Source organism: Bombina bombina, chromosome 1, assembly GCF_027579735.1.
Source record: "Bombina bombina isolate aBomBom1 chromosome 1, aBomBom1.pri, whole genome shotgun sequence".
NCBI classification, from domain to species: domain Eukaryota; kingdom Metazoa; phylum Chordata; class Amphibia; order Anura; family Bombinatoridae; genus Bombina; species Bombina bombina.
The window spans coordinates 1488110060-1488126543 of record NC_069499.1 but is presented as its reverse complement, the minus strand read 5'-3'; the positions used below and the strand labels follow the sequence as shown (position 1 = coordinate 1488126543).

The window sequence follows — 16484 nt, the reverse complement described above, 5'->3', positions numbered from 1 at the left end:
GAACTGGGAATCCCATACAGATGGGGATTCCCCTTCTGTTTGAAAGTCGTGAAAGACAAAAATAAATTTTCTTACAAAATGCCAGAGGACCTAAATGATTTCTGTTCTCAACTACAAATCAGAAAACCATCTCTCCCGTCTCTGAACGAAGACACCCAAAACATTGGACAATCCAAGTTACATCGACAAGAATGGACATCAGTTCCTTACAGAAGAAAGAACAAGACAACTGCTGAAGCAGCGGCCACTGCCCACACAGCATCTTCATCAACAGTAACTTGAAGATAAGAAGCAAGATTTGTTCAGCTTGGTACACTAACCATGATCTCCTTTGACTATTCCTATGGGTCTACCTTATTGGACTCCTTGATGCTATTATTGTCCATCATAGAAGTAACATTCGGATCATCTTCCTTCTTATGGACAGATTAGTTAACTTTGCCACCACAGATAAGTGACTGCTGTTCGCCTTAAGGACTATCAGCATATGTGCAAGTATAAGAAAATTATTTTTTGTTAATTCTATCTTTAGACTCTATTGAAGGTTAGAGGACCCTTATTGTAGTAGTCTGTGATTTATTTGGCAGATTGAGTTTCTAGTTTTAAAATAATGAAACAGGATTACTTCAAATTGTTTTATTTTAAGGATCTACTCTTTTTGGTGTGTTCCCCCCCCCCCTCCCCTCCTTTTTTTTTTTTTTTTTTCCTTTCTCCCTTGCCTCTCTCCCCCTTACTCGTCTAAAGTTGAAGTGGTGGTGAATTGGTTTGGTGCATATTGTGATTTGAGTTTAAGGATATGTTTCACGCTAGGTAAAGTCAGATCTTTCACAGAGTTGGAAGAATATATATGTTAGCTTCTTTTGTTGAATATGATTTTGAAGGTTTTTTTTTTTTTTTTTTTTTCTTCTCTTTTTCTAAATGGTTGATACAATAGGGAATTTAAGGATTCTTTCGTGGAATGTGGGGGGTATTAGTAACTCTGTAAAACGGAAACTTATTATTAAAAAACTAGGAGTCCAAAATCCTAGTATTGTATTTTTGCAAGAAACCCATTTAAAAAACCTAGAATTATCGAAGTTACGTTTTAAGTGAGTAGGAGAAGTTCTGGCGACTCCATGTAAAAATAGGAAGGCAGGGGTCGCTATTCTATTAAATAAGAACCTATCATATCAAATTTTATATTGTGAGTTAGACCCAGAGGCAAGATTTATGATACTACAAATAAAAATCAACGGAGCTAAGTTTGTCCTATGTAATATATATGCACCAAATATATTCTCCAAAGTATTTTGGGAAATGTTAAAGAATAAATTATTCCCATTTGTAACGGAAAGAATGATAATAGGGGGTGATTTTAATCTCTCGCTTTGCCCAGTGATTGACAGATTTTCAAAAAAAAATTTGGCCTCATACAATAAACAAGCTAAATTCATGGAAAAATTCTGTTATCAATTAAAATTAATTGATATCTGGCGACTTCATAACCCTGACCAACGTATATATACATGTGAATCTAAAACATTTAAGACATTCTCCAGAATCGACTTTATTTTAGTAACAGAATCTCTATCATTACAAAGAATGGAAGCAGAAATTGGTGAGATAGTTATCTCGGACCATGCAATTGTCTCTTTGTCGTTCCTTTTTCCTTCTAACCCAGCAAGAGGTAATTTAAATTTTATCTTCCCTCGGTACATGTATAAGAATATGAAATTTAGCCTATGGCTAAAACAAAAATGGAAAGACTATTGTACGTATAATATCTCATATTTCAATAAAATTGAAATCTTTTGGGAAGCCTCTAAAGCATTCTTAAGGGGCGAAATTAAGGCATATATGTGTAAAAAGAAAACGAAAGATAGAATGAGAGAAGTTCAATTGGCCAACTTCGTTAGAAACAGTTATAAAAAATATATTACTGACCCTACGCTTGCTCACTGGGAATGTTACTCTAGAGCCAGAGCAGAAAGGGATATATTTTTTAAACAGAAATCCTTAGAAGAGGAAACTAAACTTAATATACGTTACAAGGGCTATTATGGTTGTTCTGCAAAACATCTAGCAAATTTAATTAAAAGCAGGAAGAAAAAGAATTATATTCTATCAATTAAAGACCAAGATAATAGATATACCGAAGTAGCTGATATTAATAATATTTTTTTCTTATATTATAAAAATCTATATGCTCAGTCTAGTAACAATAAACAAAATCAAGAGAAATTTTGGTCTCAGATAAAAATTCCTCAAGTAGCAGATGATTCTCTTGAAAGTCTGAATTCCCCCATATCGTTGAAGGAGATAGGGGACGCAATTGATAGAACTAAAATAAATAAAGCTGCTGGGCCGGATGCATTACCCGCAGAGTTCTATAAGATCCTAGCGGATGAGATTAAACCTACCTTTGAAAAACTTTTTAATATCTATTTTATGGGTGGCAGCCCACTTTCAGACTATTTCGCATCCGCGAATATTTCTCTTATACCAAAAAAAGATAAAGACCCTGAAGATATGGCCTCTTATAGACCGATCTCGGTACTAAATATAGACTATAAGATTTTAACCTCTATCTTAGCTACTAGATTAATGAAATGTCTTGATAAAATTATACATCAAGATCAAACGGGATTCTTGGTTGCTAGAAACTCATTGAAAAATATTCGAAAAATTATCACCCTTATAGACTATATTTGGAATTTAAACAAAGATGTTAGCAAACAATTTAGACATGATATTGCGCTTTTAACATTGGATGCTGTTAAAGCATTCAACTCCATAGAATGGGACTATTTATTTCAGACGTTGGAGAGATTTGGTTTTAAAAACCAATTCCTCCAATTTGTGCGTAATTTATATCATTCTCCTATCTCTTATCTTTTGATTAATGACACTCTTACTTCTGGTATAAGATTGCAAAAAGGCACCAGACAAGGATGTCCCCTCTCGCCCCTACTTTTTAATTTGGCACTTGAACCTCTTGCGATTTGGTTAAGGCATGTGATGGAAGGGGTTAATTTTGGTAAAATCTCTCTGAAAACTCTATTATATGCCGATGATCTGTTAATTTTTCTCTATAATACATCCAATTCTATACCTATAATTTTGGACTCTTTAAGTTTTTTTGGCTCTTTCTCCGGTTATAAGGTGAATTTTCAGAAAAGTGAAGTGATGTGGATTTCCAAACATAATATCAGGAGAACTAATATTCCATTTAAAGAAGTGGAGATATTAAGATATCTAGGGATTTTCTTGCACAGAAACCCAGATAAATGGTATGATCTTAATTTTAAGCCTCTGTTACAGAAAATTGAATCTGATTTGAAGTTGTGGGCGGCTCTACCTCTATCACTATCAGCCAAGGTTAATCTTATTAAGACAATCATTTTTCCTCGTTTGCTTTTCCCGTTACAGAATCTACCTTTATTTTTTACTAAAACGGACTTACGGAAATTAAATACAAAATTCTCTCAGTTTATCTGGCAAGATAAGAAAAAACCACGAATTGCTTTGGAAAAACTAATGTATTCTCGTGAAGCAACTGGTCTAGCTCTACCTAACATTAAGTTTTATAACAGTGCTGCCCTAGGGAAAATTGCAATAGATTGGCTGGCAGAAACAAATTGGTTCTCATCTAAAGAAATTGAAAGTTTTATGACATATCCATTTTCTCTCAAAGCATTACTACATATATCTATAAAAGAACTACCCAACAATATTAAGAGCTTAATTTCTATTAAAAATATAATTGCTGCTTGGCAAATTCTTTGTTCGGTAATGGGTATAGAGTACGCCTTTTCTGAATATTTACCGATACTGGGTAATCCTGAATTTTCGCCTGGGATTAATCAAAAAACATTTAGAAGTTGGTCCAATAAGGGGCTTAAAGCAGTCCACCAATTGTTTACAATCAATGGACAAATAGAAGAATTTGATCATTTGAGAAGCCAATTTAATCTACCAAGTAATAACTTTTTTTCCTATTTTCAAATCCTTCATTTTATAAAATCTAAGAAATGGAACGGCATTGAGGCAGCTGTATGGTCTGAGTTAAGAGCTTGTATTACTATTTCTAAAATCAAATCCCCTTCCATCTCACTATTATACAGTATTATGCTGTCTAAACAAAGTGATTCCTGGTTGGAAAATCTTAGCGCAAAATGGAGGGTAGCAATTCCGAGAATTGATCAAGATAAATTAAGAACTAGTTTTAATTTAATTAATAAACTTCAAATACCAATAAGTTGGAAAGAGAGTCATATGAAGATAATCCATAATGCCTATTACACACCACAGAGATTGGCCAAAATATACCCTAAGCAAAGCTTCCCCTGTCCACGATGTTGCCACATAAATGCTGACAGCTTACATATGTTTGTATATTGTCCTAGAGTATATCCGTTTTGGAAAAAGGTAGCGTTTTGGTTTAACACTTTGTTTGGAACTAATATTTGTTTTGATTCTGACACTATTTTATTTTTTGATCAATCTACCAGGGTGCCTTTCCCATATAGGAAAAGTGTAAATGTAATTACTCTCCTTGTCAGATATCTTATACTAAAGAACTGGAAAGCCAAAAAAATGCCGGGCTTCTCAGTATTCCTGAAAGAAATTCAAATGCATATAATTTTTGAATCTCTCCACCTGAGAGAAGCTAGGGAAAGAGAAGTTAAGAAGTTTTTAGTAAGATGGTTACCGATTATTAAGACATACCCGGAAGGAGCTCAGACAGGGATCTTATATCCATTTTTTAGTTCAGATAGTTTTTCTGATTTGGTCCTTCTGGGTGATTTCCCGGCGGAATGGATTAGGAGCTATAGGGATTCATAACACTAAACCCCAGAACTGATTCAGCTGGGAGGCGGAGGAGAGAGGTAGGGGAGTAGGTGTTTTCTTTTTTTTTTTTTTTCTTTTCTTTTTCTCCTTTTTTGTACTTATCCTTTTCGGTAAGGGAAAAAAAAAAATATGCCAGAAGTGTAAAAGCAGATCTTGCAATATTTATGTTTGATGTATTAAATCTAAAGAAAGTGAAAAAGAGTCATTTCTATGGTAGATGATACGGTTTATGTAGACCTTTTCAGAGATTTGTGTGTTTTTTTAAAGATATCTACTGAAAAGGTGGCCCTGTGAGGTCTGTATTTCTCTTTTTTCTGTTGTCTTATATTTGTTACACAGATGGCATGTATAAATAAATATTAAAAAAAAAAAAAAATTCTATCTTTCCCCCCCCCCCCAAAAAAAGGGTGTAGTATGTAACTTTCAATTTATTGCCTTTTATCTCTCCTCTCTCTCCTTTCCACTCTCCCTATATACCTTTCCTCCCCGTCTTCTTTTCCTTCCCCCTCCCTTTATCCATTATTTGACTACTCCTTTCTCTTTTTTTTGTAACCTTTGTTATTATTATATGCGCACTGTTGGTTATGAATATTTGGATTGTTTTCTTCTTATTTTCTCAAAGGTAGTTACAGACCGTAAATAAGTGTAGAATATAACATTTAATTCACCACCTTTGCTCCCCCCCCTCTCCCTCCTCCTTCTCTCCCTTTCCTCCCCTTCTCCTCTTTTTCTTTTCATTTTTATCCACTCTCATATTCCTTCCCTTCTTTCTTTTTCCGTTTCATTTCCCCCTCCCCCTTTCCACCTATCCTCCCCTCCCTCTCCCTCTCCTCCTCTTCCTTTTCTTTCCCCCTCCCTCCCCCCTTTTTTTTTTCTTTTTTCCTCCCTCTCCTTACCTTCCTCTCCCCCTCTAGCCTTCAATCCCTTCCCCCCACCCCTCCTCCCCCTCTTCCCTCCCCTCCCCCTTTCCGCCTCTCTTCCTCTTCCATTTCCCCCTTCTTCCTCCTCCCCCTCCTTCTTCCCTTCCTTCCCCCTTCTCTTCCCCCCACCCCCACCCCCTTCCCTTTCACCTCCCCTCTTCCTCCCTTTCCCACCCATGCCTTCTCCCCTTGCCCCTTACCTGAATGTGTTGTATAGCAAGATAGTCTAAGGGTATCAATACCCAACTATCACTGTATCTTGTTTTATTAACATGAGCCAATCAGCTACCAAAAGTTGTAGCTTCCACTTGTTTCCCCTCCTGGTTTTCTCCTGCTACCATAGAGAGTTTCTATGGAATTGTTTGATATAGTTGTTATATCTGTTAATATACTAATGTTATGTTTATGTTTATGTTACCGCAGTGTTAAAACACATTTTTTGAGAACCGCTCCTTTTCTACCTTCTCTGCTTCTCCCTTCTCCACTGTCTTCCTTTCGACCCAGCTGGACTCAAGCTCCCTACCTGTTGTATAGCACACTGGTAAGTAGAATTCCCCCCACAATGAACCACGAACACATGATGATTGAGACTCTGTTGTATTCACCTACCTTAATTATTAGACACCTCAGGAACACCATATACCACGTAATGCATTCCAACTTCCTAACCCCCACCAATGGGTCTGCAACCATTTAAACTGATCACATTGAACGTTAAGGGGTTGAACTCTCCGACTAAGCATTCGGTTGCCCTTTCCTGGTTTAAAAAATCAAAAGCAGATATTGTCTTCTGTCAGGAGACACACTTTTCTAAACTACAACCCCCTAGATTTGTTAATAAGGACTTCCCTATGGGACACTTTGCTTCTAATTCAAAGAAGAAGGGAGGAGTGGGCATTTTAATACACAGATCCACACCATTTCAATTAATTTCGGTTGACTCTGACCCTGGGGGTAGATGGATTATTTTAGTAGGATTGCTTCGAAACAGACCAGTAACATTAGTTAATATAAATACACCAAATACTAAACAAGATAGGTTCATAAATACAATCACTCATAAAATCTTACAATTACAAAAGAGGTCTCTCATATTAGCTGGAGACCTGAATTTACCACTGGAGCCTGTTCTTGATTGTTCTGCTTGTCATAGCGGAATATCCTCAAAAACAATCTCAATTGTCCATATACATCTGCAATCACTTAACCTCATAGATTCCTGGCGCACAAAACACCCAGGACAAAAAAACTATACTTTTTACTCTAACCCACATAGTAACTACTCACAGATTGATTATATCTTTGTTGACCAGCTCACATATAGTTTGCTCGATAGCTCTGACATAGATTCGGTTAGTTGGTCAGACCATTCTATGGTCAGTGTGTCCTTGAAATGGTCAGAAACCCCTCTGTCCCCATTTATCTGGAGACTGGATGACACTATGCTTAAAAACCCTAAAAACTATCTGAACACATAGAGGAATATTTTAAACTTAACGCATCACATGACACCTTCCCTCTGACTTTATGGGAAGCTTACAAACCAGTAATCCGAGGTGAGCTAATAAAATATAAGGCCTTTCTTACCAAAACATATAGAACGGCATACGCCTCTTCACTCCAAAAGATACGTGAGCTGGAAATTCAACATAAAAGGAACCCTTCTGATAAATTGACACTGGGCCACTTGAGAGGGGCCAGGAACGAACTTAACCACTTACTATATCGAGAAGCACAAAATAAAGCATACCGCCTTAAGAAAGTATTCTTCTCTGAATCAAATAGAATAGGGACACCCTTGGCCAGGACACCCAGACAGCGTAAGAATGACACCTACATACACTCCTTAAGACATGAGGATGGGCATTACCTAGTGAGTAGCGACCAAATTGTGGCCCAAATGAGAACATTTTACAGCAAACTCTACAACCTTCCATCCCCTCCCTTGTCAAGGGTAGAAAGAGCTAGTGAACAATATATAGCAGATGCCGCCCTACCAGTACTAGATACTAAACTAGCTGATGTGCTAGAGGAACCTATAACAATACAAGAGACCTTAGCCACCATCAAAGCTCTCCCATTGCATAAAAGCCCAGGGCCAGATGGTTTTACGGGTCTTTATTACAAACAATTTGCCCAACTTCTAGCCCCCCACCTCACAACACTCTTCCAATCCATTGATAATCACCCATCCTGGTCAAAGCAAGCTCTAGAAGCACACATAATCGTTATCCTGAAAACCAACAAATAGCCCACCAGACCCGAGAGCTACCACCCTATCTCGTTACTCAATACAGATATCAAACTATACGCAAAAATTTTAGCCTCAAGAATTAACAAAATTATTCCTCAATTAATCCACGCTGATCAATCAGGCTTTATACCCAAAAGAGAGGCACGAGACAACACGATTAGAGTCCCTCACCTCATAGAACATTCCAGTCGGTCGAAGCAAGAATCTATCCTAATTTCAATGGATGCTGAGAAAGTGTTCGACCGACTGGACTGGAATTTCTTAAAATTATGTTTAAACGCCTTTGGACTAGGACCTAAAATGATCAACAGAATTTTTAGTCTTTACTCACAACCAACGGCTAGGGTCAAGGCCAATGGTACCCTTTCTGATAGTTTTAACATTAAAAACGGAACGAGACAGGGTTGTCCCCTGTCCCCGCTCCTGTTCGCATTTTCAATGGAGGTATTAGCTTCACACATTAGAGGGAACTCAGATATTAAGGGCATACGGGTGGGTTCCTGTTCTTACAAGGTTACTATGTATGCAGATGACGTCCTGGTCCTTCTCACATTCCCAGATACATCCATTCGTCCTTTGTTGGTGGAATTTTGGGCTTTTGGTAATCACACAAATTTTCCATTAATGCACAAAAATCTGAGATTCTCAACATCAACATGCCCCATAGGGATTTTTCACGACTTGGCACAATTTGCCCGTACAACTTAAAATCTAACAAGATGAAATACTTGGGTATCTACCTTACATCTTCTAGTAACAAAATATTCAAATATAAATATCTCCCCTTATTACATAAACTGCAAAAAGACTTTGACACCTGGAAAGACAAACCCTTGTCATGGTGGGGACGTATACAGGCTGTCAAGATGACTACTCTCGCTCAGATTCTTTATATCCTCCAGATGGCCCCCATTCACCTCCCCAATTCCTTTCTTAACCCAGATTCAAGCATTAATCAACTCTTTCATTTGGTGTGGTATCAAACCCAGGATTAATAGAAAACTACCAATGACTCCGATACCTATAAATGCGGAATTCACTGGTGGGATCATACCTAACGACATACCAGACGGGAGATTAGGGCACAACATTCCACTAACGGGGTTAACCGAAAAGGGTAAATTAAAAGAACGTGCTCGGTTGAAAGACATAGCAGACGGTCACTTTACTCCGTGGCTTAAACACGCCCAACTAACACACCTTATAGGTACATCTCCATTTAAACAGGACTTACTTAGAGAACCCACCAACTTTGAACGGTTATGTCTGTCGGACACTCCGCCACATAGGCCACTGTCACTGGTTAAAAAACTGTTGGATACTTCCTCCACCCCCACTCTCCCTTCTTTTGCACCTCAATGGCATAGGGAATTGGGAATTACTTTGTCAGAGGAGCAATGGAATAACATATTCCGTCACACACACAAATCATAACATTCCCCCAGAGTACTAGAACTGAACCACAAAATTCTGTTCCGTTGGTACCTTACCCCGAGCAGGATTAAGCAAATCTACCACAATGCTAATGCCTCTTGTTGGAGGGGGTGTGGTGAAATTGGTACCATGACCCATATTAGGTGGAGTTGTGGCCACCTTACACCTTTCTGGGGTAACATAGAAACTAGGGTTGCACCGATACCATTTTTTTATGACTGAGTACAAGTACCGATACTTGTTTTCAAATACTCGCCGATACCAATTACCGATACTTTTTTTTAATGTCATGTGACAGTTTACCAAGCACAATACAGACTAATTATTTAAGATTCCTTCTTTATAATTATAAAGGGCTGTAATTCAAAATATATTATGAAATAATAAAAAAGTTCACTAAACATGTTTATAAATACAAAATATTACAATAAAATATTAAATTTAAAGGGGTGATACAATTGGGTTGTAGGGCTATTATATAACATCAATCTGACATTTGTATGGAGGTTCGACTCTAAGTTGAACAGTCTTTCACTTTCCACACTACTGCATGGGGCAGAAAGATATTTTTGGGCCATTTTAGCCAGAGCTGGAAATCTGTTTATTAACTGCACAGTACTTCAGGGGTTTGTCTGAACGAGGTACAGTGATCTCTCCTACAATAATACAAATAACAGCAATTTGTATTGGCAGAACAGTAGTAAACAATTTTTAGTTTAGTCTCCACTCCAGTTTAAAATGAAATGGGAACATGCAGTTTTAAAAGACGCCACAAGATACCATATGGGTAGGAAGTAGAGGTATCGGTTTAAGTATCGGTGCATTTGCACGAGTACAAGTACTCATGCAAATACTTGGTATCGGTACCGATACCGATACTAGTATCGGTATCGGTGCATCCCTAATAGAAACACACTATAAAAAAATATTTTGGGATGCCTCCTGCCTCTCTCCAATCTGGGTCCAGCTGGGATTGCGACTTAAAGGTCTCTCTTCTCTCCATCTTTCCTCTACCATACCCCTTCTTTGTCCTTACCCCCCCCCCCCCTGTCTAGCTTCTCTTTCCTGTGTATCTTTACTCTCTTTTTCTTAAGCGGTTTCTCTCAAACTCAGGGTCAAATTTTATATTCCCATAACTGTGAAGATACAGAGCTGGTCAGAGTTTTGGTTTGGGAATTATCAGTTTACAGACCAGTGCCTTCCATTCTTAACTTTGTGGTCCATTGCACTGAAACACAGGATTGTTCTTTCATCTGGACACTTAGAGATGTAGCCTTTATTACCTCCTGTTTGAGATAGTTTCACAAGGACTACCTTCATCCTCACATCCAAGCCTCATTTTTTGTACATTGGTGTAGTTTCAGTCAAGATTGGGCACGTGCTGTGTATATCGTAGACACTATACATTGATCCTATTGTACACTATGTTGTTTATCCTCATGTTGTATGATTACATTTTGTTTTTCAATAAAGCTTTTAAAAATTAAAAAAAAAGTAACAGAAGAGAAACATGATTTTTGTACTTACAGTTAAATAATTTGGTTCATGTACTTTGTGACAGTACATGAAAACACACTGTTTATGGTTTGGTATTCATTTTAAGCCTCTCTCTTTGCTAAACGTTAGAATTGGAAGGAGATGGAAGTCATAGTAGAAGGAGGGTTTTCTGCTGGTGACCACTTGTGCAATGGTAAACACAGGGAACTTATGAACCTCACAATTTGCAATCTCAGGTGGATAGGTTACCTACATGTGAACTTTGTCTGTTCCATCAGTGATTAATCTGAACCATTATGTTTAGCACACTTGTTAGTATAATGTATTTTGACATCTGCCAGTAGTGACTAGCCTCCATAAAAAACAAATAAACTTGGAAACCATTGCTGTATAGGGGTATATTTATCAATGTGCGAGCGGACATGATACAAAGTAGCGTATCATGTCTGCCGCACATCGATAAATGCCGCCATACGCTGCCGGTGTTTATCATTGCACCAGCAGTTCTTGTATTTGATCGGGTTGATTTCTATCCATGGCCTCAGAGACAGCGGACAAGTTATAGAGCAGCGGTCTTTAAACAAGGGGAATCAAGCTCCATACAGAGCTTGATAAATATGCCCCATAGACTGTATATGTTTCTGAGGTAAATAAATTCTACAGTGTTATCTGTTGGTGAATGTGGCTAAAAGCTAATATTTTAAATAAAATAACCCAATAAAAACGAAATATTTTTTTTTTCTCACTATAAATTATTTTCTTTCAGATTTTCTGTATTTTTGGTTATGGTGCAGCGCTGGTCCTATACATCTATGTAATCGCCTTCATTTTTGGAAGAGGAAAAAGCCATAACGATGGATTGTCACTTTTCTTGGTAGTTGTAAGTAACCAGTAAAATACTTACTGCATGATCCAAGTTTCCCGACTTAAATGGACATGAAAAAAACGTGTGTATGTATAAATATATATATAAATGCAATAGTGTTAGTGGGGGAAGAAAACATATATATTTGTTGGTGTCAGTGAGCTGCTATCACTAACTCACTTGTGGTATCCAGGTCCAGTCTGGTCTCCTTCTTGTCCTGATCTGTCCATCCACTAAACTACCACAGGTATGTCAGGTCATACGGTCCATACCCACCTGAGAGTCATCATGGGCCCGGGCCAGCTGTTTAGAAACCAGGAGATAGAGCATACAATTATTAAATGGTCTTTTATCTTTGATAATAGAAGTAAAATGGAAACTGTATGCCCTCTCTGAATCACAAAATACATTTTAGGGTTGCTAGACCTTTAAAATTATATTTTGTTTGCATTTTATTAAAAGGGCAATTTTAGCTTTAACTTAAAAGGGCAATTTTAGCTTTAAGTGGATATTAAGATGATTTGAGTTTAAGAGTATAAATGAATAGTTATATTGATGAGCATGGGTATGTAAAACAGGGTTTTGCATAGTACAGCTATACCTCACTTTACAGCGCTTCACTTTACAGCGCTTCACTAATACAGCGCTTTGTGGAGCTAAAGTTCAACCTCCAAGGATTTTTGAAAAAGTGCTGTAATCATTGTGACATTGCGAGAAAAGTGACTGGCACCATTTTGTTATGCTTAGTTTACTTGGCTTACTGATTTACAGGGCAATCTGTGTCTCAGTGTTATAGTCTGGCAAATTTTACTACAGTAATTGTCACTATTTTACAGGTACAGTATTTATTGAATACTGTGCTGTGCTAGTGTTAAACTAAACGTAGCACGATTGCACCCCTGATTTATGTTAGTTCAAACATGTTTTCAAGTTTTTAAACACACTGGCAAGTGAAAAGAAAGCTAAAACCGCCTTGTTTCACTTTAAGGTGGTTTTCACTTTACAGCGGGGCTCCGGTCCCTAACCCGCTGTATGAGCGGGGTATACCTGTATTTAGTTAGATAGGATTTTATTTCTTGTGAATTTTGTCATTGTAATCTACTTGTGCACATGAAGTTTGTAGGTATGTATTACAATGCATGTTTTACTATTCTCGACCTGAATCAAGATTTACTGAGGCAAAATATCTGTAGTTATGGGCAAAATATCTGTAGTTATTGGCTCAATTTATCAAAGCACCAATCCACATTTATCGCTCACAAACAATTGGGCAAATTCGCCTGTTTCTGGGCGCACAATAAATAACCAGCCATTACAAGTGGCTGGTTATTGTTACCTTGAGCTCAGGGTAGCAATTAGTGCTCAGACAATCAAGCAGAAATCAGATCTTTATTATTGTAGCACTTTTAAAAAAAAATAAAAACCTGCACTAGGTAGTTTTTGGGGGCTAAAGTTGGTGGGTGTTAGAAAAAAAATTACACTAAAAAGTTTACATTGAGGTCTATGGGAACTGTTTGTTACCTGTAAATATATATATGTATATGCTTATATACAGTACATATATATTTATCTGTTAATATCTGTGTATAAATAAAATGAGAGAAGTGCTCAACCTGGGAATGAACAATAGCATAATAGCTTGTTCTATGGCTAGTTACCACCCTAGAAGCAGCCTCTTTTTGCTCAATATGTGCCTTTCACAGAGAAGAACTTTCCTGTAGCATATCAGTCTGATCCTGACTTACCAGTACAGTCCAGCACCGAAATACTAGGCAATTCCTCTCTGAACGAGAGAAACAGCAAAACCCCAGACGTACATTTCGGCCTAGTGTGGGCCTCGTCAGTGAGGTGCAGCCATATCCCTCTAGGCACACTGAACAATGGGTCTACGTCTGGATTCCCGCATCACACTTAGGGAGACTTCCCTAAGAGTCATAATTTGCAGAAATAAAAGAAGGGAAGCGCTCAACCTGGGAACGAACAATAGCATAATAGCTTGTTCTATGGCTAGTTACCACCTTAGAAGCAGCCTCTTTTTGCTCAACATGTGCCTTTTACAGAGAAGAACTTTCCTGTAGCATATCAGTCTGATCCTGACTTAACAGTACAGTCCAGCACCGAAATACCAGGAAATTCCTCTCTGAACGAGAGAAGCGGCAAAACCCCAGACGTACGTTTCGGCCTAGGTGTTAATAACTTTATTTAGTGGCGGTGATGTTGGGGAGCGTCGGAATAGGGGTTAATATCTTTATTATAGTGTGGGCGGGGGAATGGGGTTAATAACTTTATTATAGTGGCGGCGATATCGGGAGCGGCAGATTAGGGGTTAATAAGTATATGTAGGTGTCGGCGATGTTGGGGGCAGCAGATTAGGGGTGTTTAGACTTGGGGTTTATGTTAGGGTGTTAGGTTTAAACATAACTTTTTTTCCCCATAGACATCAATGGGGTTGCGTTACGGAGCTTTTCATTCTGCGCTTCATTTGTTTTTTTCTAACACTCTCTCCCCATTGATGTCTATGGGGAAAGCGTGCCCGAGCACGTCAAAGCAGCACTTGGATTTTGTGCGGTATGGAGCTCATCGCCACCATATCACACACACAAGGCGGCTTTTAAAAAACTTGTAATGGCAGCGCTATGGAGGGTGATATAGTGCAACCTTTGTTGCGTTCGTTTCACACCCTCTATAGGGCAAAACTTGTAATCTAGGTGACAGATAGTTCCAGAATAATATTTTTTTTTAAAGTTTTATGTTTTATTATTTTTTTCTTATTTCATTTAATTTGTATAGATATATTACTTATATATATGCAGGAAACTGACTTTGCATATATATTACATTTGGTTTTCAATATTTGTTTCATTTATTTAATTTTAATAGTACATACATGTTTATTTCTCATTTTTTGTATTTTCTATTTTATTATGTTTTCTTTATCAACAATATTATATTTATATATTTAGTTATTTTTTCTACAAGATATTTTGAAATGTTTTATTTTGTTATTGTTCAAAGTTGATATAATATATAATATTGCATTTTTTGTGGCTTTTAAACTTAACAGGCTTCTTCACGTAGACTTGTAACACTGTTTGTTTAACAAAGAGTTAAATTGATTAATTTTTAACACTATCAACTTTCAACACACCTGAACAACCGCACCTCTCTGACGAAGTGTGATCTCTCACACGAAACGGTAAGAGGTGTTCTGTTGCACTGGATGGGAATCTCTTAATTTTCTGTGTACAATCAATCACAAATAAAATATTCAAGTTTGCACCGGACCTGATTGCTGTCTTCCTTTGGTTTGTTATATTGGTGGCCTGGATCCACTGCACAGCATCAGCCATTCAAGACTTTGACTGATAGCAGTTTCCCTCAATCATCACAAATTCTAAAGAGGGGGAATTTCCTGATGCTGCGCTCAAACCTCACGCACAGTTCCTGGGTGAGCTGTTCATATGGTGGCCGTAGGAGCTGTGCTACCGAGGACGACCAAGAGTACAGGATACGGTGACTGCACCACTGACAAGCTGCTCGAGTTTCCTTTGTTGCCCTGGGAGAAGGCTGTGTTACACAGACGGAAGGTTTCAACATATACTATAGGAATAAGCAGGTCAGAAGTTTAACCACTATTGTGAACTGTTTATCTGGTCAAATCAACAACTGTTAATTGGGACATCTCTACCCAGTATACAAATTATGTATTGAATCAGTTTATGTATCCTGCATATCACAACATTAAAAATACTTGCCTAATATCATGTAGTTCCCCCTTGTGCTGCCAAAACAGCTCTGATTTGTGGAATTGACTCCACAAGACTTCTGAATGTCTCCTGTGGTATCTGTCTCCAAGACATTAGCAGGAGATCCTTTAAGTTCTGCAAGTTCTGAGTTGGTGCCATTTGTTGTTCCAGCACATCACCCATAGCCAGACACGTTCGACAGGAACATAATTCAGATGACTCCTTTCTACAGGCCCTAGGAATAGACCATGTTCTTAGACATATAAGAGGAGGTGATAGGGAAAGGTTATTGGACCAGAGGGAGGTTTTTTGGATATTCAAACTTTAAACTAAACATCCTTTTGGACTTAATTCCATTATGTATGTTTATATGTTTTATTGAATAACAAATAATAGATCTGTTCCGAAAACAAGTAATATAGGACACTTTTCTATTTCTATTTTGGCCGAAACATGTTTGGCACAGTGCTCTAACCCTGGTATATGCCTGTACCTTGGATCCTATTGTTTTTAAGATTTCTCAGTTTTAAATGTATTTTTGAATGAAGATTTTTATAAGCAATTTAGTTTTTTGGTCTGGAGATGCGGGATTTCAGAGTGTATCTACAATTATCCTGACCTAGACCACAGAGGTTGAATATCCCTGCACACTGACCAACTACTTCAATCCAGCAGTCATCTAATATAGTGTTCTCGCTGAAGAATAAAGTGGACCTACAAGAGTATGTAATTAGCGCTACTGTATCGTTTCTTCCCTGGATCTCTGATGTTGATGGTAAGCAGCTTTTTTTAAACCCTCAGCCACAGTGCTGCAATTGGAACTTTATGTGTATGGTCCACTAGGACATTTAATGGCTTGTGTGGAACTGAAGACTGATTGACTGACTGATTGGCTATATTCGTTTCTTTGAACAACACAGTTTTTCTTACTTTTGCTT

At 37.7% G+C, this 16484-nt stretch overlaps 1 protein-coding gene across 1 annotated transcript in view; it reads left to right on the top strand.

The window, feature by feature from the left end:
- Nucleotides 1–16484, top strand: part of LOC128653797 (ABC-type organic anion transporter ABCA8) — a 669484-nt gene that overhangs the window by 442425 nt on the left and 210575 nt on the right. Inside the window, exon 25 of the mRNA XM_053707306.1 lies at nucleotides 11702–11815. Within this exon, the coding sequence (XP_053563281.1) occupies nucleotides 11702–11815 (114 nt within the window). The remainder of the gene's footprint in view (nucleotides 1–11701; nucleotides 11816–16484) is intronic.